This window comes from Cuculus canorus, chromosome 8 (genome assembly GCF_017976375.1).
Source record: "Cuculus canorus isolate bCucCan1 chromosome 8, bCucCan1.pri, whole genome shotgun sequence".
NCBI classification, from domain to species: Eukaryota; Metazoa; Chordata; class Aves; order Cuculiformes; family Cuculidae; genus Cuculus; species Cuculus canorus.
Window position 1 is genome coordinate 6,826,492 of NC_071408.1, and position 27,465 is coordinate 6,853,956.

A 27,465-nucleotide genomic window follows, 5' to 3' on the forward strand; every position below is an offset into this window, starting at 1 on the left:
GCCCCAGTTCTCAGTGCTGTGTCCCAGCTTCCTTTTCTGAGCCTTCCGCCAGGACCTTGCACACAGTTTCCACCTGAGTGGTGGTGCTGCCCCATGCAGAGAGGGAGATTAAAAGTGTGCACAGCAGGCACACAGCTCAGATGTGATTACAAGCTCTGCTTGCCCAGCTGGAATATAAACAGGGCTTTTCCCCTCTGAGCCTGGGTCTCTCCAGGTGGGAGCCGGAAAGCCAAGCTGTTTTTTTCCTCTTGAAGTGTAGCCTGCTTTTAAGATCAGGCACCCAGCAGAAGGGACAGAAATCATCCTGCCTATGCTTTTGGCTCCTCTCCACCTGCAGGAGAACAAGAGGGTGGATGGAGAGGGACTGTGTCTGTTTTTGGGGAAGGCTGGAGGTCTCGCTGAGCTATCTGGCATCTTTTCCAGACAGTTGGAAAGTGAGTTAATGTCACTGCGAGCCTGTGTAACAGCCGTGCTGAGCCTGCTCTGTCCTGTCAGCAAGGGCAGGCTGCACTCTTGCTGCCGGAGAGCCCTGCCACTACCTCTGGCCTTCTCTCCCAGCCTTGTCTTGCTTTTGCTGCTGCTGCTGCTGCCGCCCACAGAACTTGGTGCCACAGCAATGCATCAGGACTTCAGGTCCTTGCTGGCACCAGGTCTGAGCAAGAGAAGTTTTGCAGTTGCTTGCTAGAGGCAAAGACTGGCTTTAAACCTGGGCTGAGGGCCTTCGAAAATAGATGCTGATAGGCCAAAGGTTTCTCTACTGTACTAAGTAACTGCTTATAGCTGCCAAATTTTCAGCAGCTTGTCCTTGAGGAGTTTCCAGGTGGCATGGAACTTGCCTCAGTGGCAGCACTGGTGTACCACCCCAAGCAGTGCCACTGTTATCACCATACCAGTGGTGCGCTGCTTCAGACAGGCACAAATGCTTTTCCAGTTAACCCAGATCCATGGAAAGTGAGGTGGCAACATTAGCGCCCCTGACCCGTTTGTGTATTGTGTCTGCCTTGGACTCATCCTTTGGTACCAAGGGACTGGACCAGGCCCAGCGCAGGCAGCCTGTTCTTGCCCTGGAAAAGCTGGCTTTCCTTGGCCACACTGGCAGAGTGCTTTTGCAGCTTCTCCCAGGAGGCTGGGGTGCAAAAGTTTGTACTTGAGATTCAGGGCAGGGAAAACTGCCATGGCAGAGCTTCCCTGGGTTCCCAGGATTAGGTGCTGATCAGTTTGAGGTTCAAGGCACTGAATGCTGAGGTTGTCCTGAGCACAGACATCAAGGGATGAGCTCTGGCTGCAACAGACACCACCAGCAGCAAATCAACTGTCCTGGTCAAATTCTATCACTGTGATGTTACTATAGAGCAAGTTTTATACATTTTTTTCAAGGCCAAAGATGTCTAGTGTCAGGTATGCTACAGCGCAGTCCTCATGGCCCATCGAGATCCCATGATCTTTATATTGCAGCCTGTGCCCGCACCTGGGCTGGTGGCCGCAGCGAGTGAAGTGGTGTTGTTTCCAGCAGCGCTTCGGGGTTGGTTTTCACTTACATGTTATGAAGGGGATTTTACAGCAAAAACAATTCCTTCGCCCAAGCGTAAGGTCTGTTTTATCCATTCCCACTTTGCACAGATGGGCCTCTTCCTTAGCTACTGTTTTCCGTGTGATTGCTTATTTTTGGCTGAAGTTGTGATCTTGGGGCAGGGCTGGCTCTGCCTCCTAGGCTTTTGTTGCTGTGACTCACGCGGTGACACCCCCAGGGCTGCAGCGATGGGGGCTGCGGCTCCTAGGCAGCTGGGGCCAGGGCTCTGGGAGCTGGACACACAGCAGGGGAAGGATTCCTCTTGGCAAACCCCCTTGCAAAACAAGAGCTCCCAGCCGGGCTGGGTGCGAGGAGGCGGGCTGCGGTGGGGGCGCTCCCAGGCCCCCTTGGCTGGCACCAGGGCCCAGCAGTTCGGCCCTGCGGCCGTCCGCGGGCGGAGCTGTAGTACTCGGAAACCTGGCCCTGGTGAGAGCGAGGGCCTGCCAGGGGCCGGGCCGTAAACAGCAGCGCTCGGACCGGCAGCCGCGAGGGGTCCCGCCCCGGGGTAAAACACAGAGGGGGCGTCTCGGGCCGCGGGGCCAAGCGGCGGGCGGGGAGCACGGAGCGGGGCCTGAGGGCAGCCGGAACTGCGCCTCCCGCCCTGGGCTTCGGTCAGAGCCTCCCCATTGGCTGGGAGGGGCGCGGATTATGATTGGCGGAGCTCAGTGGGCGGGGCGAGGGCAGCGCCCGTGATTGGTGGAGCTCAGTGTGAGCGTCATACGTTATTGGCAAGTCCTAGTGGGTGTGGAGTCGCAGGTGATTGGCGGAGCTCAGTGGGCGGGGCGCCGCGGCGGCTTGTGACTGGAGGGGGGGGGACAGGGGGGGCAACGGCTCCCCACGTGATTGGCAGAGGTCAGTGGGCGGGGAGAGAGCGCGGCTTGTGACTGGCCGAGCTCACGGGGCGGGGCATCGCGTGGGATTGGTGGAATTCAGTAGGCGGGCGCGGATGCGGCTTGTGATGGGCGGAGCCCAGGGGGCGTGGCCCTAGCACGTGATTGGATTGTCTAAATGGGCGGGGCAGCGGGTCCCCACGTGATTGGCGGAGCGCGGGCGGGCACAGCCCGTGATCGCGGAGCCGCCCCCGGGTAGCATGGCGACGCCGGTGCGGCGGAGCGTGGTGTTCGTGACCGGGAATGCCAAGAAGCTGGAGGAGGTGGGGAACAGGACGCCCGGCGGGCCCGGGGCTGGGCCTGACGGGCGGGTCTCAGTCCGTTTTCCCTCCCTGCCCGCAGGTCACTCAGATCCTCGGGGACGCCTCTCCCTACACGCTGGTGGCGAAGAAAATCGACCGTAAGTTGTGGGGGTGACACCGAAAATGTCGGCCAAGAAACGCTCTAAGGCTCCGTTTGGAGTTTTAGAAGCAAGCGTCGTCAGGGCTGGGCAGCACGAGGCAGTGCCTCCATCGATCCCGTGCAGCGGGACAGGAGCTGTCACAGAATGGATTTCCCCCTCACGCGTGTATACATTTCCCCGGAAATCTTATTTTGTTATTCTCCAAGGTCTAATTCTAACGTTATTATGAACTTCACAACAGTCAGATCTGTTGCTCATTTGGAGCTTTGGCTCCAGCTCTGCCTGACCTTGCATTTGAGATGGGGAAACACTGCAAACAGAGGGGATTGCAGGAGACACCTCTGCTGAGTGCAGGTCACGCTGAACACAAGATGTTATCGTCTCTGAAGAATGAACAGTGTCTGGAAAAACACTGTTTGAAAGAATACGTGCTCTAGGGGGACATTCTGTCTAACTGTCAAAAATACACAATTACTTAGATGAAACTGAACTCTGCTTTACCTTAAATCTAAATATCCCACTTTTTGTAATAGTAACTACTCCTTATATCAGGGGGTGCGGCGGTGTGGCCTGGCCCAGCCGTTCCCTCAGCAGCAGCTTTTGTGTCCACAGTGCCAGAGTACCAGGGGGAGCCGGACGAGATCTCTGTGCAGAAGTGCCGTGAAGCCGCCCGGCAGGTCACTCACCTTCTCCTTGCCCTTCACCGCTGACTGGAGTGGCGGTGTGAGTGTGGGAGGTCTGGCAGACCCCAGCCCCGCAGGGCGGGAGGCAGCCGGAGGCGCTGGGGCTGCTGATCCAGCCCTGGGGAAGCTCAGGGATGCGTGTGGGCTGTACTCCCGCCTCCTGATATTTCTGGGTGATGGTGAATTCTCACTAGTGACACAGTGTTTAGGCAGTTCCATTGCTGCTCCTTTGGCCTCCTGTCCCTTGGGCAACAGGAAAACATGACAGCTCTTTCAGTCCAGCCCCAGTGGCTGCAGGACGCAGGATTTTTTGTCGGCTGGAGCTTGTGATGAATCACCTTCCAGAGCTGTCTCTGGGATGGGTGTCTTAAAAGAACCAAGCGAGGACTGAGACTTGAGGAGAATGGAGGTCTGCCTCTAGAACATGGGCTTTTCTACTCTTTGTCCCACAATTCCTGCCCCCCCAAGAGGGCAGGGGGTGTTGAGCTCTGCTTGGTTTTGTCCATGTTAGATCTTCCCTACCACACTTAAGCTGCTGTGGTGTGCCTGGGGAGGACATGGGTTTTGTTGTGTCTGCCTCTGAGGTGAAGAATTTCAGTGGCTGGTGGATTTTTTTACTGTTCCTGTTATCATGGAAATGTGAGAATAGGATAGAGCTAGAAAATGGGGTGAAGGCAGTGCCTTCCTCTGGGTCTAACATTTCCATCTCTTGGACTTTTGCTGTAGGTTCAGGGACCTGTTATAGTAGAGGATACCTGCCTGTGCTTCAATGCCCTGGGAGGGCTTCCAGGGCCATACATGTAAGTAGGAGGGCACTTGCTTTCACCTTTCCTGTGAACTCTATGTAGTTAGGCTCACAGGCTCTGCTTCACAGGGGATTCTCCACATGCCAGCAGGAATAGCATTGGGTAGGTGGTGACTGATCTGTGCCCTGGGCTTCATCCTGCATCACAGAGGCTGGACTTGAATTCCTTGGGCCCTGCTCTAAGGCATAGTGCAGGATGAGAGAGACAGACCTAAATCAGTTTCTTTGGCTCCCGGTCTACAGCACCTGCTCTTGGGAGCCTGGTCCCATAGCGGGCTCTTATGTTGTTGAGGCATCATGTGTTTCAGCTGGACTCTGGGATGAGGATCCTAGGGATCCTCATAGGGATTAACCCAGCAGGTAACAAGATTATTATGTTACGGTGAATCTCCTCTAGTAAAATACCACCTTAGCCCCTGGAATTAACTTTTAGTGTGATTAATTCTTTCAAGCTATCTCTGCTAACCTAAGCAAAGACATAAAACTTTATGTGAGGAAGTTGGCACTAGAGCTGAGTGTAAGATGTGAATGAGTTGAGAACTGTATCTTGGTGTGTCATTGCTCCTGAGTGAGAACAGGGCTATTCACGCAGACTCCAGTACTGCAGTAAATGATATATCCTCCTGCTGTTTCCACTGCATCCCATTCAGTTCAACAGCTGTGTCCATCCTTGTCGGCGAATAGTCCAGAATGAGGTGATTTGGCAGCACATTTAAGAGGGATTCAGAGGGCTATGAAAACGTAGACGATGTCTCAAGGATGCCTATATTTCTGAGAAATAATATAAAAAATTAATCTTTATTCTTCCCCTTCAGAAAATGGTTCCTGGAAAAACTCAAACCAGAAGGTACTGCCATTTGTGTTACTGTTCTGTACATAACTTGTTCCTTTCCAAATGAAACGAACCCCTACCTGTGCTGGGTTCTGCTGAGCATGCTTGCCCACCTCACTGCCTGTTTTATAGCTGGTTCCTTTTGGCCTGTCCAGCTCCATCCCTTTGCGTTCTTTTCTTGAGTCTCTTCTGTGCCCTTCAAATGATGTTGTTTCCCTCATTAACTTCAGCATCATCCCTGGATTCCCAGACTCCTCCCTTCACAGGCTGGTGGTAGAGCTTTTGGGAACCACGCGTCTGTCATCAGGGTGACCTGGAGACGGGCTGTCCCCTTCAGCTTCTGTGCCAGCCCCTCTCCACTAACGGTCACCTCCCCTGTCGTACAGTAACTGCCTTTGATCCTGCAGTAAAGAGTGTGAATGCAAATCCCCCACTGGCATCGTGAGCATTAATTACCGTAATTCAGAGTGGACTTTAGTCCTCTCTGGTGCTGCACACTCGTTTGCTTCCACTCCCAAATTAATAGCGAAGCTCTGCAGCTCATGCTACTTTAGGTCTGAGGTGCTGGCTTCAGTTGTTTGAGGGACCCAGAGCATCCTTGTGCCTGAGCTATGTCACACCTTCTGTAATTCCTCTCCTGTGTAAATGCAGATGCTCCCTCGATCCATCTGTAGGTGCGTGTGTTGCGCTCTGAGGGAACGGTGTTAATGCCGGGGTCCTCTCTGTGTCGCTCAGGGCTGTACAAGCTGCTGGCTGGCTTTGAAGACAAGTCTGCCTACGCTCTCTGTACCTTCGCATTCAGCACTGGAAACCTGGAGGAGCCTGTGAAGCTGTTCAAAGGCCAGACTCATGTAGGTGGTGTCCCCGGGGAAAGGAGGATACTGAGGGGGAGGGCGGGCATGTATATTTCCTAGCAGAGTTGGCTTTCTTGAGGATATTTTCAGTGGCCTCTGGGTCACTAAACACCCTTGGAGGTGCTCTGTGCTGGGAAGAGGCTGAGGGAAGGCGTGGGTCTTGGGTGTTGCAGACTTTCTGCCCAGCTGCACGTTGTGAAACACTGTACACGTTCCCTCAGGCTCTTCAGCCCCCTCGCCTCCCTCTGGCAGGGTTGTGTTTGAGTGTAGTCATTAATTCTGTTAACTGGGAGGGCAAAGGGGCTGCTGATACAGAGTGGTGCGATGGAGCATGGTGTTTGGGACTGCTAATTCTGTTTATGCCGAGGGAACGAGGACAGCAGCACGTACCGAGCCTTTGGTGGCCACCGTGTGAGCTATGGCTGCATGCAGCTCTTCCAACGGTGTATGAAATGTGACTGTGAGGGTATAGCTGCCAAACTGCAGCTTACAGGACATTTTGCTTTCTCGTGGCAGGGGCTGATCGTGGAGCCGAGAGGCCCACGAGACTTTGGCTGGGATCCCTGCTTTCAGCCGGATGGCTACAACCAGACGTGAGTGGTATTTTACCTGCAGCTCTTTCAAGAAAGCCAGAGGCGAGGTAGTGTGTGCTTACAGGGAAAGGTGGCAAGGACAAAGCACCCGTGGATCTGAACGTGGTGGATTCTGGGTCAGGATGGCGTTGGCTTTGCCAGCAAGTCCCTGCAGATGCCCTGCTGGAGTCCAGCAGGGAGGTGGCGAGCCAAGGGGGAACTTGCTGCCTGGGGGGACTCATGGTGCTGCGTCTCTGCTGCTGAGGCGTGTGGCTTCTCTCCCCGCAGCTATGCCGAGCTGCCCAAGGCAGTGAAGAACTCCATCTCGCACCGGTACAGAGCGCTCAGCGAGCTCTCCGCCTTCCTCCTGCAAAGCAACTCGACAGAGCTCCGCTCCGCGTCCAGCTAGCCTCACCCTGCCCTGTTTGCCTCACACCTCGGAGAGCTCTGCTGCGCCGCGGGATGACATTAAAGCTGCTCCTTTGGGAGGCGACGGTGCTTTTTGCCTCCTCGTTTTGGTGCTGCAGAGGCGCGAGGGGGCGGGGCCCGTCTTCGACAGTGGGCGGGGCCTAGGGCCGCGCTGCACCGACCAATGGGAAGGAGGCAGCCAATGGCTTGGCGCGCGCCGGGGCGCCCCCGGAAGCGGTCAGCGCGCGGCCACGTGGGGCGGGAGCGGGGCTGCTATGGAGCTGCTGCCCCGCCGTCCCGGGGAGTTCGGCTCCACCCGCTACTGGGATCGGTTCTTCCGGCAGCGCGGGCAGCGGCCCTTCGAGTGGTACGGGGCCTTCGCGGAGCTCTGCCCGCTGCTGCACAAGTACGTGCGGCCCCGCGACAAGGTGAGCCCTGCCGGTGCCCGGCCGAGCCTACCCCGGGCGGTCGCTGGTGGTGCGAAGGCCCCAGTGGGCGGGAGGGGACCAGAGCGGCCCTGGGCTGCTAAAACATCTACGCGACCCCTAAAGAGGTGGGGCGGGGGCATCGCTTCTCCGCCCGTGTGGCCGTTCTGCGTGGAAATGCGATCTCGGGGCCCCGGAGGCAGGTTTGGAGGCGCCGCGGGGGTGGTTTTGGCAGAGGGCTCGTGGCCCTGGCTGCTGTTTGTCCGTAGGAGGCCTCGGGATGCGTTTCCAGGGCGCTCTCACCATCACGCAGCGCTTGTACTGCTCCCCAGGTGCTGGTGGTGGGCTGCGGGAACTCGGAGCTGAGCGAGCAGATGTACGACACGGGGATGTGCGAGGACATCGTCAACATCGACATCAGCGACGCGGTGATCCGTCAGATGCAAGAGCGGAGCGGGAGCAAGAGGCCAAAGATGAACTACCTGCTGATGGACATGCTTCAGATGGACTTCCCTGATGGCCACTTCCAGGTGGTGCTGGACAAAGGCACGCTGGATGCCATCCTCACTGACGAAGAGGAGGCCACTCTAGCTAAGGTGGACAAGATGTTTGCTGAGGTCAGCCGGGTCCTGCAGGTAGGAGGGCGCTACCTCTGCGTCTCCTTAGCTCAAGCCCACGTGCTGAAGAAAGCGGTGGAATACTTCTCCCAGGAAGGCTGGGTTGTGCGTGTCCATCAGGTGGCCAGCAGTGGGGACAAGCAGCAGTTTGTCCTGCCTGTCTTTGTCTATGTCATGACAAAGTTCAAGAAGATCTCTGGCTCGGCACTGCAGATCCTGGAGATCTGCCCTGAGGAGCAGGACAAGCCTATGCGAGTGGAGAGTGCAGAGCGACTGGTGGCAGCAGTGAAGGACAGGCAGCACTATGCCCTGCTCTGCAGCCAGCTGAGCAAAACCCCCTGCAGAGAGCAGGTTTCTCTGGATCTATGCAACAGAGAGAGCGGGAAGCCTCGCTACACTCTGCATGTGGTTGACAGCCCCTCCGTGAAACCATCCCGAGACAATCACTTCGCCATCTTCATCAGTGAGTACAGCTTCTCCTGCCTGCAGTGGGACTGTGCTCTGGCTGGGCGCTGCAACATGAGCAGTAGCCCTGGCCCTGCTGAAATCAGGGCTGGAGAAGAAAATAATGCACTCTTATAGGGTTTGGTTGATGTTTTAGTCCTGGCTTTGTGGCGAGACATGTGTCTGCCTTGTGGTGCAAGCAGAGATCTGGTTGAGGGAGTGCCCGTCTGGCAGCAGAGAGATGCTGCCTGCCCTGCCTCCAAGGTGGTGATTCCTGCCTTGATGCTGGTGACAGCCCTTGTAGCACATCACTGCGTAAAGCTAGACTACAGCAGATGCAGCTGGAAAGGTGTTGCTGGTCAGTGTGGGCAGCCTGTCTTGCCAGGCCACTCAGGGCTGCGCTTTGGTTTTGCACTTGACCTCACCGAGATGCACCGGGCTCTGCCAGGAGCGCTGTTCCCTCCCTATGTGCCTTCAAAGCTGGGGCTTTGGAGATGGGCTGTGAGGCTCTTGGGCACCCCTTTCTTATAAGATATGTGTTTTCCAGTCTCCTGCATGAGCCTGCCCAAAATGGAGAAGGTCCTGGCTCTCTTCATGGCTGTAGAGCACGGCTGTAGGCGTGCAGTGGTACCTCCTCATCACGTCTTGTCATTCCCTGCAGCTCCTCTGTTGGGGGCCAGGGTGATGGCTTGTGGACCGAGACTGGCCCAGGCTGATGGCAGTCCCTTCTGCAGTCCCGCAGGGCAGAGAAACCGAGTGGCTCTTTGGGACGGAGGAAGGGCGGAAGCAGCTGGCCAGCAGTGCGGGCTTCGGGCGCCTCGTCACCGTGGCCCTGCACAGGGAGCAGCACTACGAGGGCATGGCGGGCATCCAGGCGGAGCTGTCGGGGAAGGTGATGGAGCTGGCCCCACCGGGCCTCCCTGCCCGGCAGCAGGTGAGCCCCACTGTCCGGCTCCCATGAAACTGGGGCCAGGCTGGCTCTCTGCCAGCAGGGAGTCCCTCTTCTCCGAAGGAGGCCAAGCTGTCACGTGTGACCTGGCTGCCTTGGCAGGGAGGAGGCTCCCTCAGGTGGAGCTGCTTTGGTTTCTCCGTCCTGCTGGCTGCCTTGGCTAAGAGGTAGGATTTGAGGTGCCTGCATGGCAGGATTCAGTGTCCTTGCCCTCCCAAACCCAGCATCCTAAGAAAACTAGCCATCAAAACGCCTGGGAGTGTCTGGACCTTTCTTAATCTCAGCTTTAACTTCTCCTGTCCCTTCTGTCTCCTTATTCCTGCCCCAGCTCCCTAAACCTGAGCTCTTGCAAGAAGTCTTAGGCTGTTTGCTCCTTGTACCCCAACATCTGGATGGGGGGGAACCCAGTGTCCCATGGGCTGATCGCCAGCTTCCCTGTGGCTGCGAACAGCGCATCTCACTGCTCCCATGACATGTCTGCTTAATCCCAGCTCTTTAGCTGTGGTCAGGACAGCGGGAATGCCAGGATCTGTTCCTGTAGCCTGTCCTTCCTCACGGTGGTCCTTGTACTCCTTGCAGGTGCCCTTCCTGTCTGTGGGAGGGGACATTGGGGTGCGGACTGTGCGGCACTGTGACACCAGTGCCCTGAGCGGGGAGTACGTTGTGGAGGACGTGAAGGGGGACGGCACCTGCTACTTCCGACGCCTCATCTTCCTCTGCAACAGGAACGTGGTACAGTCGGAGGCCCGGCTCCTGGCCCCCATGTCTCTCCCAGGTATGTGGGGCAGGGGCCAAGGGTCACTTTTTGGGGTGACAAAGAGTGAGATTGATATGGGAGGATGATAAAAGATGTGCTGGGACCTACCTGCCTTGTCCTGGGGTGGCTCTGGAAGTGTTTCTGCACTCTGCTGCCTGCCCCTGGGTTGGACAGGGTCTGGGGGTGGCTGGGCCCCAGAAAGCATCCTTGCATCCTACTTCGCTTTACCAGCCGATGCCTCGTGTCTTTCAGGCCAGAAGAAACGGAGGAAGGACAAGAAGAAGCTCAACCCTGCAGAGCCACCTGCAGCCATTGACAAGAGCTACCTGTGCTGTGAGCACCACAAAGCCATGGTTGCAGGGCTCTGCCTGCTGGGGAACCCTGACTCCCTCCCAGGTGACAAGGACAGTGGTGGGTGGCTGTGCAGGAGGCAGGCGTGTGGGTGTCCCCATGCCCCAGCTCCTTGGGGGAAGGGCTTTCCTGTCTGCAGCATCCCCAAAGCAGCTTGGGCAGGAGGGGGGATGGGTGATGTGAATGCAGCCATCCCAGCAGCTCACCCACGTTCTCTCTGTTGGCAGAAGCCCCTCTGGCAGTGCTGGTGGTGGGGCTTGGTGGGGGCAGCCTGCCCCTCTTCATCCACGACTACTTCTCGCAGGCCCATGTGGCCGTGGTGGAGATCGACCCGTCCATGCTTGAGGTGGCCACGCGCTGGTTTGGCTTCTCCCAGGATGACCGGATGCGGGTGCAAGTCTCTGATGGCCTGGACTACGTGGCCAAGCTGTCAGCTGAAGGTACTGTCTGATGGAGCATCCCAGACACCCCATTGCATCGCAGGCTCCAGCCTTGCCACGACTGTGCACCTTGCAGGCCTGTCCTTGCCAATGTGTGCAGGGGACCTTAGATTTGCTGCCGCCTCCAGCGCCAAGGGCTGCTGTCATGGGTTTCATTAGGAAAGAGAAACCTGGGAGAGATAGTATCTGTAACATGGCAGAGAGGCTTTTCTGATCAGCCCATTCATGTGTGGCTCATTCCTGTCCTGTGGGCTAACAGAATCCCAGAACTGTTAGGGTTGGCAGGGCCGTCTGGAGCTCATCCGGTCCCACCCCCTGCTACAGCAGGGTCACATCAAGCAGGGCACGCCAGAGTACATCCAGGCAGGTTTGGATCTCTCTGGAGCAGCAGACTCCACCCCCTCCCTGGGCAGCTGGTTCCAGTGCTCTGTTACCCTCGCAGGGAAGAAGTTTTTCCTCATGTCCAGGTGGAACTTCTCATGCCTCAGTTTCTGCCCACTGTCCCTTTTCCTGTTGCTGGTCACCACCGAGCAGAGTCTGGCTCCCTCCTCCTGACCCCTGCCCTTTAGGTGTTGATCAGCATTGATGGGAACCCCTCTCCATCTGCTCTTCTCCAGGCTGAACAGACCCAGGGCTCTCAGCCTTTCCTCGTAAGAGATGCTCCAGTCCGCTCATCTCTGTGGCCTCTGCTGGGCTCTCTCTCCAGTCATTGATTGTCTTTTTTGAGCTGAGGGGCCCAGCACCGGGCACAGGACTTGAGATGCGGCCTCTGTAAGTCAGAGCAGGAGGAGAACCTCCATCATCCTGCTGGCCACACTCTTCTCCATGCACCCCACCTCCATGCACCACCACCTTCTTGGCCACAAGGGCACAGCACTGGCTCATGGTCAGCTTGTTGTCCACCTGGGCTTCCAGGTCCTTCTCTGCAGAGCTGCTCTCCAGCAGGTTAACCTCTAACCCATTCAGGTACGGGTGGTTCCTCCCAAGGTGCAGGGCTTTGTGCTTGCCATTGAGCTTCATAATGAGTCTGCTCTTCCTCTTGCAGCCCCAGCCCAGTATGACACCGTCATGTTTGATGTGGACAGCAAAGACCTCACGGTGGGGATGAGTTGCCCGCCCCCAGCCTTTGTGGAAAAGCCCTTCTTGCAGAAAGTGAAAACCATCCTTAAGCCAGAAGGTAGGAGGGGAGATGCAGCTGTGCCTCTGCAGCCAGGCTGACCAGTCCTGGGTGAGGTTTGAGTATCGGGACTGTGCCACTGTATCTCATCCTGGAGAACAACAGCTGTGGCCAGGATTGCTGTGTGGCATCTGCTGCTCCTGGTTGGTCGTGGTTCCGGCTGTTTTAGTGGGCGTTGTGACAGCAGGGAGCGGGTGGCCTGCACTGCTGCTGGGTCAGGCAGGACAAGACATCCCCAGGGGACAAAGAAAGGTTGTGGGAAGGCTGAGGGAGTAGGTGGTATCTGGGAACAGATCGTGTGGGAGCCTGCAACCCGTGTAGCGGCAGGGATGTGGAGCTGGGCCAAGGACAGCGAGGGGATGCCAGTATTCCTCGAGCTGCCACGGGGGAGCTGCTTGTGCCAGGGTGGCACCGATTCAGCAGTGTTCCCACAGGGAGCGAGGTAGTGTGTACAGGCTGGTCTCAACTTTCCCCCTCCCTCGCTCTACTACAGGAGTCTTCGTGCTCAACTTAGTGTGCCGCGATGCCCAGCTGAAGGAATCTGTCCTGGCCACCCTCCGGGAGGTCTTCCCACTGCTCTATGCACGTCGCATCGAAGGGGAGGTCAATGAGATCTTGTTCTGCCAGCCCAGCCCTGAGGGCCAGCGCGACCCTGCGGAACTAGGGGCACGCGCCCGGGCACTGGAGGGGGCCCTCCAGCAGCCTGGGCGCCCCTGGGACACATCGTATGCCTTGGCAGACATGCTGCAAGCCATCAAGATTCTCTGAGAGGGGCCCCGATACTGCTTGAATGAGAGGTGGCTCCACGTGGGTACTGTGAGCCCTCGGTGCAGGGGTGCCTGTGGCGGGGGCTACCCCTGAGGGGCTGGTGGTAGCCTGGGTCTCCTTGAAGGACAGGACTGGTGCAGAGAGGGGCTTCCCAGGAAGGGATTTGGGACTGCGGAAGGTTGTGTGGCCCTACGGGCAGCGCTGGGGCAGTGAGAAGAGGGGAGGTGCTGTGATTCTGGCAGGATTATGGGTTTCAGTCTGCCTCCATTGATTTCCTGTTGTGGGAAAAGCATCCCTCTGACCATCCCCTTCTCTTCAAAGCTGCCTCTCCCCACATCTCTATCATCCCTGGTCACTGATGTTTCACCCTGCCCAAGCCTGGTGGTGGATATGGGTGGGTGGGTAGGCTGAGAACTGTGAAAATAAAAGCGCTCAGGGCTGCTTGGAAGCCTGAGGTGCTTCTCCAGACTTGTTTCTGCAGCACCCAAGCACCTCTGGAAAAGGTACAGTCACTTCCATTCCTCAAGGGCGCGTCCTGGGGACAGGCAGCTGCCCCAGGTCTCCCACTGCCTGCTCCCTCCTCACCTTCCCCAAACTGGATCCCACCATGTGCCTGCCTCTCTTCTGCATCTTCACCAGCCATTGCCACCATGAACTGGGCACTGTAACCCCTGGGTGCCTCTTCCCTCAGCCCCCTTCGACCAGCAGGGACCCAGCGCTGTGCTCAGGCTCCTGAGCACACAAAGTCATTGCGGGGGTTTGTCTTCCTCCCCTGCAACAGCTGGTACCAAAATGAATCTGAGTCGCTGTACCAAAGTGATCAGCTTGCAGATGCCAAGGTGACAACTTGCTCAGGCCTCATGATGCTTTGCTACTGAACCTGCACCCTCCTGTGCTCCGTTCCGCCAGTGCCCTGAGCGAGGAGGCCTTTCTGGCAGCTGCTTCCTAAAGGAAAGCTTCCCCAGGCAATCATGACAGCCCAGGGTTGTAACAACGCCCGAAGCAGCTCCAGGAGGGGTCTGACCCAGCCACCACTGGAGGCAACAGCAGCCGTATCTATTGCTGCTGAAGCCACCTCGCCAGCTTTGCAGCTTGTGTACCCTGTCCCAGCAGGGTGGTGGTGGGCTGGCGCTCATCATCCTGTCCTTCCTCAGCAGGACCCAGGTCTCCTTTACCTGTGGGGAATCAGATTTGTTTCGAAAGCTGAGTGGGTGGGAGCACGAGGTGGAGGGTCTGTAGTTCCCCATGGAAGGGGCACCCCAAGAGCTCTCACCCTGGAACCCAGTGGAGATTCCAGCCACTGTGCTGACGCAGAAGACAAGACTGCTGGTGCCCAGGAGGCACTGTGGGAGCTGTGCCAACAGCAAGCATCCCTCTGATCCGTGACTGTGGCTATATTTGAATTTTAATTTGCCACCAAGTTCTGCTTTGCAAACCGCTCTGTGCAGATCCCGTCTCCGATGCTCCGTGCCTCGTTCCCCTTCACAGAGAGGGACAAGCCAGTGCCCTACTTTCTCCCTCAGCTGACCCGCTAGCGCACAGAGGGAGCAGATGCTTTTTTTACGTAAGTGCTTTTGATGGTTCCTGGGTGCTGCAGAGCGGCGCTGGCCTGCTCCCCGCCTCAGATAAGGGATGGCAATGCAAGCACGTGCTCTCCATATGCTGCTCAGCACCCAAGTGCTCCTCTGTGCTCTGGTGTGCTCAGGGCAGAGTGTGGGCGCTGCTCAATGGGAGAGACAAGGCTGGAGCTTGGGCTGGGTGGAAGGCTGCCTGCCCCATGCAGTTAGTTTCTAAAGCTCCTCTATGAGGAGCATTTTTTTTTTCAGAAAGATACCCATCATCCAGCCAGCTTAGCGATGGCAAATTTCTCAACTGGATCAGCAGTGCTGCATATAGTCTATTTTAAACTTTGTTTTCAGTCCTCAACATAATTCCAATGACATCGGTTTGCGTGCATGCCCTTTATTTTACCAAAACCATCTCCTTTTTTCCCCAGGACCCCACACAAAGGCTACGTTCATCCCTCCCTTGTCCAGTTCTGCCTTTCTGCTGTGCTTCCTAATCGCTGCCTAACGCCACATCCTGGTGGGAAAACAAAAGCCATCTGTGGGAAACAATGTGAGGACAAAATCTCAGTTCATTGCAGCTGTCTTTGCAGCTACTCACGGCCCTCCGAGTTTGGTCTGGAAATGCATTTCTGCTGGAAAATGGAAAATTCATGAGTCCTGCAAATACCTGAATCCTCCACTGCAGATAAAACACTCTGAGGCTGGGGTAATTGATGTGTAGTAAATATTTCCCTCTAGGCAGCCAAAACATTCAGCTAACGTATGCCTTTAGCAACTGTTTCTGCTGAGCATTTTGGCAGTGTACTCATGTTTACATCCCTAACTCCTCACTTCCTTCCTTTGCAGCGTAGGCACGCTGGAAGCGGTGGGATGGAAACAAGCACTACTGTCACTTAGCAACCTCTGCTGGCTTGGAGATGTTTACTTTTCTCCTTTCTGGATTTCCCAGCACAAAAAGAGAGAGCCGCATAACTCATCACCAGCTGGGGATGCTCCATTCTGGTCCAGCCTGGATCACTCTGGGAGCATCTTTTCCGTGTCTACCACTGCTCCAGTGAGAGACAGGGAGTCGATGCCCTAGGTTTTGTGGTCCAGAGCTGTGGAAACGCTTGCCCAGGGTAACTCTGTGGACAGGCAGCTGGCAGGACAGTGATGCTATGAGACAGGCAGTGGTGGGGTGCCACACATACACCCCGTAAGGTATAACCTCCTCCGGTGTCACAGCCCAGATCCCTGCTCTGCAGAAGGACTGGAAGTGGCTGGGCTCTCCAGAAGAGGATGGAGGGGGAAGAGGGATATACGGTCAGCAGCTGGAAGTGTGTCAAGTGGCTGGGAGAGATTCTGCAGTAAATAAAACTGCAGGGCCTGAGAGCTGAGGCCGATTCCCTTCAGCTGGGAAGAGATCTAATGGGGGTGAGCCTGGCCCTGCTGGCTGGCGCTGCTGCTGCTGCCTGGGCATGGCGGTGTCACAGCACAGCAAAACAAGGGCTGCAACAGCCACATCCCGGAGGGTGGAAGGGCTGGGAAAGCATTTTGTCCATGAGATCTTCCCTTAGGGAAGCATTTGGCTTGTTTGGTTTTGTGCCCAAGGAAGCAGGCGTGCTGCCAGGCTGCAGCGAGGAAGTACAGCTCTTCCATGGGGTGCCCGGGACTGCAGGGAAACATCTCTGCTGGCTCTGATGCAGCACAGGGGTCCTTTTCTCCTCCGCAGCTGGATACATCTGATTAAAGGATCCAGCTGGAGGTCACAGGGCAGGAGAGAAGCCACTGCACCAGATGGGGCAGGGATCAGAATAGCACTGTCTCGTGGTCTGTGAGTCAGCAGTGCCACAGGGGCAGGCAGAGAGTGCTGCCTCCTTACTGGGAGAAATGCAGCAACCGCTACTTCTAATAATTGCTCTGGAGCCTCTCTGGCTTTCTTTCACTGGGTTTAATTCTGTCTTTTGCAGCTTCAAGGTCTGGGCTCTCCTCCTGGCACGTATGCAGGCATAATGCTGACCAGCACGTTCATGCCAGCACTGCAGAGTGAGAGCCACGGAGCTCCCCTGTGCGTGGTGCTCCTTGCCCACAGCTCCTTCAGCTGCCTGAACAGCTCTGCAAGACTCTGGATTTGTATCTGAACCAAGGAGGAGGTGAGGAAAGTCCCTGGAGAGAAGATTATGCATGAAGGAGCCTGCCTCTTCCAAATGGCTCCTAGGGGAAGGACGCAGCCTCATCTGTGCTCTGCTTCCCTGGGGCTCTGCCTGCTCTCCTAGCAGGGGAGCGTGCCTGATATTTGCAAATCTCCTCACTGGTAGTTTATATATAACCCATTTTTCATGAAGGGAATCGCACTGGTGTGTGTTTATGAAGGAGCCTGGGGACCTGATTCAAACGTCCTCAGTTTTAATGTCACACTGCCTGTTTAGGAAGAAGTGTCTGTAAGTTTGTAGGCTCTAATGCTACAGCTGTGCCCTGAAACCAAAGTATTCTTGCCATATATTTTCTGGAAGTCAAGGCAGGACAAACTTGCTGTCTGTAGGCTTGATCTGAAAGGCCCTGGAGGCTTCAGCAGGGCCAGGGGGCCCAGGCAGGCTGTGCTGGAGCTGCTGACATCTGCAAGTGAGCAGTCCCCATTGACGGATCTCAGGGTGCCACCCCAGCAGCAGGACACCCTTCCAACTGTACCGGCAACAGGGGGTCGGTGAAGGTCATCCCTCCTTGTCGAGCCTGGCACGTGGTGAAAGGAAATCATAGCTATTGTGGGGCATAATGGAGCTCAGAGTGAAAATAGAGCATGTTTACCTGGCTGATGGGTGAGCAACGCAGCTCTCTGCTCCCGCCGTGCTCTTGGGGATTTCAGCTGGTGTTCTCCCGGAAAACTGTTTCTTGCATAGCCCTCTGATGTTTGTTTGGCTCTTTTTTTTTCAGCGTAATTCATTACAAGACGCTTTGCAACTGTCTCTGCTGGTACTGCCCATGTTTCTTTTAATTCGGTCACTCTGAATCTCAAATTCAGAAAGTCAGGCTGGAAGGTTGGAACAAGCTGCCTGGAGAAGGCAGGAAAAATAGGGACCTGAAGATACACACGAGTACCCTTCCTCTCCTCTTCACTGCTGGAAAAGCAAGTACTCTCGTGATAACGTGGGCACGCATAATGAAAATGTTCCTACTTTCTCCAGGAGGTGGGAAATCTATACTTGGCTGCTTGTGACTTTTTTCTAGGAGGGAGAGTGGATTTTTCTAAGTGGTGGATTTGCAGGGTGAGGATGGCAGATTAGCGGCTGTAACTGCCTTTCAACAGACAGTTTGGTTTGGAAATTTCCCAGACTTGGCGGAATAACAGAAACTTTTCCTAATCATAGATTACTTTTCTTGTTATTTATGGAAGCAAACAACAAGCAGTTTAAAGACCTGATAGAAAGGTCTGTTCCTGTTATAAATTTGAAGCTGTTCACAGAGTTGCTCACAAGGTGTCCTGTCTTTCTTTAATCTTCATTTGTCTCCTGTGAAGATGCCATCCTAAGGCCAGGCTGCTCTCCTACTTATCTGAATTATTTTGCTAGGGCAGCACAAAGTGCTGCAATGCTCAGACAGGGCGGATTTGTCTGGAACATGATACTGTTCTTCCTGACTTCCAGCAGTTGTAGAAACCCATAAACTGGAGTTAGGACAGGCAGCTACTCCAGTGCCTTCTGGCATAGCCTACCCACGCGGGAGTGGGGAAAAAAATAATCATGCTGCTAATTGGCATAATTATGTCAATAACCCCCAGGCCTCATCTAGATAGAAATGGTCCCAGAGGCTGTGATGCTGGGGAGGTGACTGAGCTCAATGCAGTGGCAAAGCCTCTGCTAGAGAAGCCATCTTTGTGTTACATGGTTTAAAAACTCCTTAGCCTGAGCTAAAGCAAAGCTGTGCATTTGTTTCCTAGGTTAGAAGTCAACCTGTTGTAGAGCATCATTTTTTTTTTACACTTGTTGAGCTCTGGCCAAGAAGTTTTGATAATTCTCCAGCTCATAAGTGTCTGCCAGCCTGCGGCATGTTCGCAGTTCCCGTTGTTTTGCTTTTCACACTGAGCGAGGCTGGTGTCTGGTTTAATACAGTGGATAACTTACTACTACAGGACTCCAGAGACTCTGGTTTGGTTATTTTTGTGATGTGACCGCTGCCAGTAATCACAGCTAAATCTCATCTCTGATGTTCTCCCATGCTTTTAGGTCAGCCTCAGCATGCATTTTTAATTGAACCCACTGTAGTGACGTGGCTCAGACCTTGTTATCACTTCCCAGACAGACAGTTCTTGAAGTTCCCAGCCGGTTCTTGAGCAACCCACCTGCTGCCAGCCCCACCAACCCAGCTCCTCTGAGCGTCAGTGCCGTTTGCCAGGGCTCTCTGTGTGCTGCAGAGATGGATGTAGTTCCCATTGCTCCTGTTCCCACTGCAGGTGGGAGCTGGTAGGAATTTGGCCAGTGGGACTGCTCCAAAATGCCCTGCTTGGCAGACTGGGAAGCGCTGAAGCCAGCCGTCCACTGGCTCCCGTGCCAGCAAGTGCGACCCAGCTCCTCCGTATGCTCCTGGTTTGGCCCTGTTCCCAGTTTGGTGCCGAAGTCACAGATAAAAAGCGCATGTCAGGGGGTCCCAGGGAATGCTCTTGGCCAGTGGGATGGGATGGTCAGCTGGGATCACAGCAGCTGGACAGCATGGCAGTCTTGTGGGCTGGTGTGTGCATCTGGGCAGGCTGTAGTCCTCACACCTCACACCTCTTGTGCTCCTCGCTACAAGAAAGACATTGGGGGACTGGAGGAAGGAAACAGCTGGGGAAGGGTCTAGAGCCACAGGGGTTCTGGGACCTGGGGCTCTTTAGCTTGGAGACGAGGCTAAGAGGGGACCTCATCGCTTTCAGCAGCTCCTTGAAAGGAGGTTGTAGCAACATGGGTGTTGGGCTCTTCTCCCAAGTAACAAGTGATGGGATGAGAGGGAACAGCCTCAGGGGATGCTCAGATTAGACATGAGGAAGTATTTCTTCACAGGAAGGGTTCTCGGGCACTGGCAGAGGCCGCCCAGGGAAATGGTGGAGCCCCCATCCCTGGAGGGATTTAGAAGACGAGTGGATGAGGTGCTCAGGGATGTGGCTTCACAGTGGGCGGTTGCGGTTGGACTCGATGGCCTCAAAGCCCTTTTCCAAGCAAACGATTCCGTTCTGTGCCTGGGGCAGCAGGGGCTCCAAGCTGCCAGGAGGCCCCGACGGATGCTCTCGGCAAGCAGCTGGCCCATGGTAGTGACCGGGTGGGCGGCTGTGCTGGTGCTGGATGGCGGAGGGGCTGCTGCCACCGCAGGGAGAGCCACCTCCAAAACACGGGCTCGGGGCTCCGCCCGACCCGCCCGCACCACCACCCCAAGGGGCCACATGGGGGCGGGGCCTCCGCGTGAGGGGCGGGACCACACAGCTACAGAGACGTGGCCTAGCAGATAGGGGCGTGGCCTAGTCGAGAGGGGTGTGGTCCAGTAGTGAAGGGGCGTGGTCTATTCCATGGGGGCGGCCTACCGAGGAGGGCGTGGTCTTACCAAGGGGTGTGACCAATCAGAAAGAGGGCGTGGTCTCTCCGCGGAGACCGCGCCCCCTGCCGGGGGAGGGGCGCGTGCGCAGAGCTGCATCGCTACCTGTCAGCGGCAGCGGCAGTGGCGGCGGAGGAGGCGGCGGGATGGAGGGGCTCATCCCGCTCGTCAACCGGCTGCAGGACGCCTTTGCGGCGCTGGGCCAGAACTGCCTGCTCGACCTGCCGCAGATCGCCGTAGTGGGCGGGCAGAGCGCCGGCAAGAGCTCCGTGCTGGAGAACTGCGTCTCCAGGTGAGGCGGCGGGGGGGGTGTCTGTGTCTGTCTGTCTGTCTGTCTGTCTGTCTGTGTGTGTGTGTGTGTGTGTCTCTGTATGTGTATGTATATCTGTGTGTGTCTGTCTGTCTGTCTCTCTGTGTGTGTCTGTATGTGTATGTGTATGTGTATCTGTGTGTGTGTCTGTCTCTGTGCGTATCTGTATGTGTGCGTATCTGTCTCTATGTGTATCTCTGTGTATCTGTGTGTGTGTGTGTGTTTGTGTGTGTATCTGTGTGTGTTTGTGCATATCTCTGTGTGTGTGTTTGTCTGTGTGTGTCTGTGTGTGTGTATCTGTCAGTCTGTGTGCCCCCTCCCTCCCTGCAGCGCTGTGCTCCGGTACCCCAGGAGCAGCCAGCGGGGATGGATGTAGTGTGTGGGGGTCTCATTCTGCTTCCCCAGGGGCCGAGGGGCTCTCGCTCCTCCTCTGCAGTCCCGGAGGGCTCATTCCCCCTGCCCCAGTGCCATAGGGGCAGCCTCGGATTGTGCACCGTGGCTCCAGTGTGATCACCATGTGTATCAACCATCTGGGTCAAAAAGCAGCGTCTAAAGCCCCAGATCCAGCCAGCAGTGAGGGCTCTGGGTCTGCCGGGTTGGAGGGTCTCGTACCGTTTCATACACTTCATGCCATCCTATGGCATGTATCGGTACTGGTGTCATTGAAAATCACTGAGAGAAGGAAGGGGAAGCCCACTGATTCTGGTGGCCCTTTTGATGGGCAGACCGTGAATGTGAGGACCTCCCAAGGCAAACGTGAGCTTCGCATGCTGTCCCATAAAGTTCGTGTGGCGTTCACTGCAGATAGCGTGTGGGCTTCTGAAGGGAGGTGGCGTCCTCGGAGCATTGCTTTGCACAGAGGAGTTAAAACACTCTTGTACGGCAGTGTCTGGGGAGCTTTCATGCGCAGAGGTCTTCATTGAAGGTCATATTAGATGTTGTGTCTCTCCACAACCTGGCCACATGTCAGACTGTGATATCTCTTGATACATGGTATAAAAATACTGTACAGTAGTTGATTGTCTCCACTGCAGAATTTACTCTTGCTGTGTTAAATGTCAACTCTTCCTTCTCTTTCTGCTTGAAGACTGTAGCTAATTACTGGTGTTGACAGTACTGCCACTCTCTCAAGTGTAGAAAGCACAAGTGAGGTTCTTGGAAATCGCTACTGGCTGTCAAATTATTAGAGCTGTTTTTAAACCACTTTAAAAAGTATTTTTCCTAACCTTTTGACTTTCTGATCTGTGTGTTCGCAAAGCTGTGCAAAGCACGTGTGTTAAGGAGGAAAAGCATCTTCGTCTTTCTTGTCAACAAGGATATCTTGGTATATGTGTCAAAGCCTTGTTGGGGTGGTACCCGCTTGCAGTTGGGGCTGAATGTGGTGGGCTGTGGGCTCTAGGTCCAGCTGTGCTCGTGGAAGAGGCGACTTGTTGCCCCCGTGCTAGAGGAATGTCTCCATCTGATCCTCAGGGGGAGGAGCTGTTCTTCTGAGTGCAGCACACTCCTGCTGCCTGCATGAGCAAAAGGTGAAAATGAGCACTTTGTGCTAATCTGGCTCATTTGGACATGAGGCTGGAACTTGCAGAAGCGAGATGTGGACATTTGTAGGAAGAATTATGCAGAAAAGCTAAGGGCAATGACTTTTTTTCGCCACTATAATTATGTATTGTGCCGCCTGCGGACACTGCAAGAGAGTCTCTTCAGAGAAGAGCTTCCAGACTACTGCAAAGCTTCAGGGTGTTTCTATCAGGAGGGATCTGGAATTTGGAATTTTTTCAACCTGGTCTCAGAGTTTCATGTTATTTTATGCAGTAACTTCTTGAGATATAGTACCAGGTGATCTGTAGTGCCACCATGCTTGCAAGCTTGGAAGCTTAATATCTATTGCAAATGTGATATTAAAATGCATTAATTCTAACTGATTGCATGAGACCTAAACATTTGACTTGTGCCTTTCCTCCAGACTGAGTGAATATGTGTGGCCAGCAGACATGTACTTGCTAAGCTGTGAGAACTTGATTGTGAACCCTTGGAACCAGATTCATAACTATCCAGGAGATGGGAAAAGCATTTTGCTTGTCAGATCAGCAGCCAAAATGGTCTGTGTCTCTCTTTAAGCCATAAGACCTTCCTGGTTTTGCAGAATAATGAAGCTGCTCTCTGCAGACAAGAATTTTATCACTTAATATGATCTTAATACAGCTTATAGAGGTAGCACATCTCATTGTGGAGACCTGCTGCACTCATTTCTTTTTGTTAGTGATACGTTGCATGACATGTGATTAACCACAGGGCAAATGTAAACTAATAGCAACACAACTCTGAAATTCACATTAAAATAAAATAGTCCCAGCATTGCTCTCAGATTTGAGCGTTAATTCTCATGGGATTTTGTTTGGCTTGTTGTTGATGGTGGTGGTGTTTTTGGTAAGAAGAAAGCATGCTGTCCTCCATGTGGAAGGTAGGGTCTTGCTTCAAACGCTGTTGGGTGGTTGCCCTCGTATTTGTTAGTAAGGTGGTTCTTAACTCTGGTATCAGATTGGTTTTCTGTTGCCTGTAGCCACTAGACTGTTGTGCCTGCTTCAGTCCTTCATGGGGTCTTTAATTGTGCAAGGATGACATTTTTTTTTTCTATTTGGTCAGACAAAACTCGTTTTCTGGCTTGCGGGTGGAGCTTCTTCATGGAGCCTCTCCGCCCAGGAAGCATGTTGGACTATAACACGTTACCCACCATCTAAGTTATGCATTGCCAGGTTTTTTCAGAAGGCCTGTGAGGGCTCTGGCATAGTTCTGTGGGCTGGCAGATGGTTCTGGATGTGTGATCCGAGTCCCGTTATTTCTGAAGCTGCTGAATGATGTGCCATCCATGGCTGTCCCCAGGGCAGCACCAAGCCCTGTTTAGGTGCATGCAGCATCCTTAATTACTAACCACAGCCAGCGAATGTGTTGGGATTCGATTGCATGTGTGAACTGCACCAGTGCTGGTGTTTCATGAGAATGAATCCTGCATGTTTGCCTGCTCTAGGAGTTGTGCGACAGTCAGAACTATGTATGTCACTGTAGGTTGGCTTGGAACAGGGCTGGAGAGAGGCAGTGTCAAATCTCCCAGTGTACCTCTTATTGTTACTATTTGGATTACCATCTGCTAAGGGATTTGGAGGGTTGGCTCTTCTCTTATTGCTCCCCTGTGTGCAAGAAGACTTTGTTTCTTTTGGAAGTCAAGGACTGTGTTTGAAGGGTTTCCTCTCTGGATTCTGGTTATATTTAGATGGAAACAGAGATCCCAGAGCTCCTGAGGACGAGGGACATTTCTGTTTATGGGTTAGACCTTCATGTGCTCCTAGCTGGAGCTCATGGCGTTCGTTCGAGGAAACAGTGTTGTCTGAAGAGCAAATGTTCTTCTTACCTGCCTTTCTTTGTAGCAGGAGTGAATGTGCCCTTGAAGTCCTGAGCCAGGGTCTGAGGCAAAGGATCTAGTGCAGTCTTATGGTGGGAGGCAGATTCGAAAGCACAAAGGGGTTCAAATGTCTAATACTGATGGAACGCAGCTGAAAGATAAGCTCTTCACTGGGTCTCGCTGCTTTGCTATGGATCAGTACGGGACCATGACCTCACCTAGCTGTTTGTGCTGTTTAAACGTCTTGATTTTGGTAATAATAGGGTTACTTAAAAGAGAACTAATGGCAGGAAGCAATGCCTGGAAACTGTATTTGGAGAGAAAGCATTTTCTATTATTTCATATATCCAAATGGGCTTTTAAGATAACTAAAGGCACAGATGGCAAGCTACTCTGTCAGGGCCTCTTTCTCCAGGTTTTAATCGGAACCTTATTTTATTCTTACAAATAGCAAGAAATTAATAATTAGATTTCAAAGCTGAAAGCTCTTTACTTCCTTCTCTGCTTAATGTAATATAAACTGCATGTGGCCAAATAATTGTTTTATAAGAAATGTGAGCTCTGGATTGTAAGCCTGTCAGTCATCGTCAAACAAGTGCTTTCATTTTCGGAGCTGGAGGTCTGGTTTTGTAATACAGCTTTACAGCTTTTTGATCTGAGATGCTTTTGATAACCCTAAGGCCATGCATGTTGTACGGCTATTTATTATGACATATGTACTCAGGGTTTTTCTCCCAAATTGCGATTCCTTGTGTGCTCAGCTCATTCTTTTTCCTTGAGATGGCGGTTGTGAAAAGGCTGCGTTGAGTCATTAGGGGAAGAGAAAGGGCTTTAAAAACGGCTGCTGAAGCAGAGGATTTCTCCAAAGAAAGTAGGCACAGACTTAGATTGCCTGCTTCCTGGGGGAAATGCAGTTAAAATGGGTGCAGATATTTTATTCTGTTAGGTGCTACTCATCAGCAGAAAAACTTTTAGACAGAAAATTTTCCTCTTTTGCGGAGCAGGCATGAAGAAGCCAAGCAGTCAGAGATACCGACTGAAGCATGGTATTCTGAAGCTGTGTATTCTTTTTCTAATCTTGAGGATCTTCTGGAAATGAGAGTCAGGCACTCCTTTTCCTGGCTAATTAAGCCATTGTACAGCTGTATTGAGTGTGTTAGTCTAGCTATCAAAATACTCTGGTGCACTGAAAGCAACAATTGTTTCTAGGTATTCCATTCAATAGACACAGCAGCAAATGAGACAATGGCTCCTTCAGGTTTCTTCCCCAAATACAGGTTTACATTTGGAGGCTGTAGAACAAACTTGGCCATTTAGACAGGCTATAGACGGCCTAGTTTTGTCCTTAAATGTAACTCCAGTGGGGATTTTAAGTTCATTTTTGTATCAAGTCTTGAGTATTGATACATGAAAATAAAGCAAAACCAGACTTGCAAATAAATGTACAGATTATTCCCCCACAAGTAAAAGTTTTCCTCTAAAACTGTTTTGAGGATCCTTGTCTCTTATTTCCAGCACTTATATTTTACCAATTAAAAGTTTTCTTCTGTTTAAAGATTTCTTCTGTTTCAAGAGAAGCTGTACTCCATAATGAGGCATAGTATCAGGAGCCGTGACCTATATTCTGGCATTTAAGTTCAGTGTATCAAGTGGTTTACAGAGATGCTAAATCAATAAATAATACTTAACACTTCTGTAAAGTATACCTGTGAGAATACCCATGCAGATGGTCTTTGGCATACTAGATACAATTAGGGCTTTGCTGTAGTTCAGTGAATGCGATCTTAGTGTTTGAAGTCTGAGATGCAGACTTCAGAAAAAACTCAGAATCCTGCAAAAAGCAACCCTCACGCGCCCCTGAGTCTGGTCTAAAGTGTCTTCTGAGACATCAGTACCGCAAACTCAGGGGCAGTTGTTACTGGAAGTTCAATTCATCACAGTACTGAAGGTGACTCCACTCCTCTGAGCGTTGGTAAAGGTCAGCTCATAAGAGGTTTGGGATATGTGAAGGTTTCTTTTCTTTTCCTTTTTTGTTTTCAGACCATAGGTATCCACTTAACTTTAGATAAACTTTCCTGATCCTTTGTACAGAGGCACTTCTGAAAATGCAGCAGGCTGTGGGCTCTTGTGTAACACTTGTAAATCCTGAGACTCACAGAGCCCACAATTGGGATTTGATATTGATGAAATCAAGAGATAACAAGCACCTTTGTTCTCTTGCTGTTTCTTGATGGGCATTGCTCCTGTTAATGTTTCAGTCTTATGCTATTTGCCTTTGTAGATGAAAGAGAAAGCAAGGCTTTCCAGTTTGCTAAATAGATGTGAACAATATGATTGTTTGGACATCCACCTGTAAATGTAGGCAGTGATACCACTGTGGATTGTGTCAGAGGAGTGTGGACACTGTTGTCTTCTCTGCTGCTGATTCACTTGTGTGACCTCAAAATGGCTTTTAAATATTACCTGTGTCTGTGTCCACATGGATATGCCTCAAGTCATTACTCTTTTAGCAGTACCTAGTTTTTAGTCCTTTATTTTGATGTTACTTCTCTTTTTAAAGCATATACTGTTAAATCCAGTGTGGGATAACTATGATAGCAGTCTCAAACTTGCTGTTTTGCACTCCTCTGCTTTGTGTGATGGCTGCTCTAGATAGCTGTGTGACACCAAAAGTGAGCATTGGGTTCTGCTTTCTACAACTGAGATTCAGCATCGCTTCTTCTTCCCAGAAAGGGACCCTTGCTGGCATCCAGTTTGTGCCTGTAATAGCTTAGTCATGAGAGATATTGTGTTTGTGGTTTGGTATCAGTTGGTCAGTGAATACATTGATGATATTCTCTTTAGTATTCATGGGTTTCTTAATATCTGCCTAGACTGCACGCACGGAGGGGCAGAGGCCATTTTTGCCTTTTCTGGTTTTTTTTTTCCAAACAGTGCGTTTCAGAATAAAGCCTTCTCATAAGCAGAAGCCTGTGAACTCCCCGTGTTTGCTGTGCTGATGTGTCATGGGTTGCTGGGAATCCTTTTAATGCTGTCTGTCTGCAGTGTAAAGCCTGTAGCGTAAATATGCTGAGAGCAGGAAATGAGCATTATTTAACTGTGACCTTGCATCTTTTCCTTCAGCAAGTTGCGTTGGGATGAACAAGGCAGCATTATTGAACCAGAGAGGAGCACTATCCCATTGAGCTGCGCGCTGGGCTTTGATGTACTGCCAAGAGCTGTTTTCTGTGATAGCCTCTGGGATGCAAGGGAGACTGGAGATAAGAGAGGTTTTCAACTCAAGTGTTGTGATAATGTCAGCTTGTATAATTTGTATTATATGTGGAAGTTACGCTTTTAATTCAGCACCTAGCATAATATTTAGGCATCCTAGCTCCTGTGCAAAATCACCAAGATGTCATTCTTCAGCTATACGGGAGATTTACTGTTTGCTGTGATACAGCCAGATTTCCACAGATGATATAATCAAAGCTTGGTTTATCTTAGGCACTCAGTACTTTGTTTACGATGCACACCCCAGCTGCTTAAAAATATATACATATATTTAGTTGTTCTTAGCTATAGAGAATGCTCTAAAATGATCTGTGTGTAACTCACCTGCAGAGAATAGGCAGGGCTCTGCGTGGCAAGCATAGAGTCATAGGATAGTCAGGGTTGGAAGGGACCTTAAAGATGATCTAGTTCCAACCCTCCAGCCATGGGCAGGG

General features: G+C 52.9%; 3 protein-coding genes across 20 annotated transcripts in view; all 3 read left to right on the forward strand.

Moving 5' to 3' along the window:
* Positions 1-2,595: 2,595 nt before the first annotated feature.
* On the forward strand, positions 2,596-7,038 carry ITPA (inosine triphosphatase). Of its 3 annotated transcripts, none has more exons than XM_054072621.1 (8): positions 2,596-2,723; positions 2,803-2,860; positions 3,476-3,586; positions 4,273-4,346; positions 5,167-5,198; positions 5,919-6,034; positions 6,554-6,630; positions 6,898-7,038. In XM_054072621.1, the coding sequence occupies exons 1-8, from the start codon at positions 2,704-2,706 to the stop codon at positions 7,016-7,018; spliced, it is 609 nt and encodes a 202-aa protein (XP_053928596.1). In that variant the 5' UTR covers positions 2,596-2,703; the 3' UTR covers positions 7,019-7,038. The 3 variants fall into 3 exon arrangements, with proteins under 3 accessions (XP_053928596.1, XP_009558158.2, XP_053928597.1); XM_009559863.2 differs by having other exon boundaries at positions 3,476-3,540; XM_054072622.1 differs by lacking the exon at positions 3,476-3,586.
* Positions 6,984-18,223, forward strand: METTL13 (methyltransferase 13, eEF1A lysine and N-terminal methyltransferase). 7 transcript variants are annotated; one of them, XR_008450937.1, is made up of 10 exons: positions 7,203-7,445; positions 7,775-8,522; positions 9,238-9,437; positions 10,032-10,227; positions 10,462-10,605; positions 10,788-11,000; positions 12,046-12,177; positions 12,671-15,219; positions 15,360-16,645; positions 17,424-18,222. XR_008450937.1 is itself a non-coding variant. In XM_009559865.2 (8 exons), the coding sequence occupies exons 1-8, from the start codon at positions 7,293-7,295 to the stop codon at positions 12,943-12,945; spliced, it is 2,061 nt and encodes a 686-aa protein (XP_009558160.2). In that variant the 5' UTR covers positions 7,203-7,292; the 3' UTR covers positions 12,946-17,417. The 7 variants fall into 7 exon arrangements, 2 of the variants coding, with proteins under 2 accessions (XP_009558160.2, XP_053928594.1); XR_008450939.1 differs by having other exon boundaries at positions 12,671-15,926; positions 16,463-16,645; positions 17,424-18,221; XR_008450938.1 differs by having other exon boundaries at positions 12,671-14,509; positions 14,942-16,645; positions 17,424-18,221.
* A 1,894-nt stretch (positions 18,224-20,117) lies between these two features.
* The window catches only part of DNM3 (dynamin 3), a 180,348-nt gene continuing 173,000 nt past the window's right edge, over positions 20,118-27,465 (forward strand). For all 10 annotated transcript variants that reach the window (XR_008450894.1, XM_054072462.1, XM_054072457.1 and 7 more), the window contains exon 1: positions 20,118-20,343. Coding sequence is in view for 9 of the 10 variants with exons in the window: in XM_054072462.1 (XP_053928437.1) it covers positions 20,198-20,343 (146 nt within the window). In the remaining variant the exon portion in view is untranslated. The remainder of the gene's footprint in view (positions 20,344-27,465) is intronic.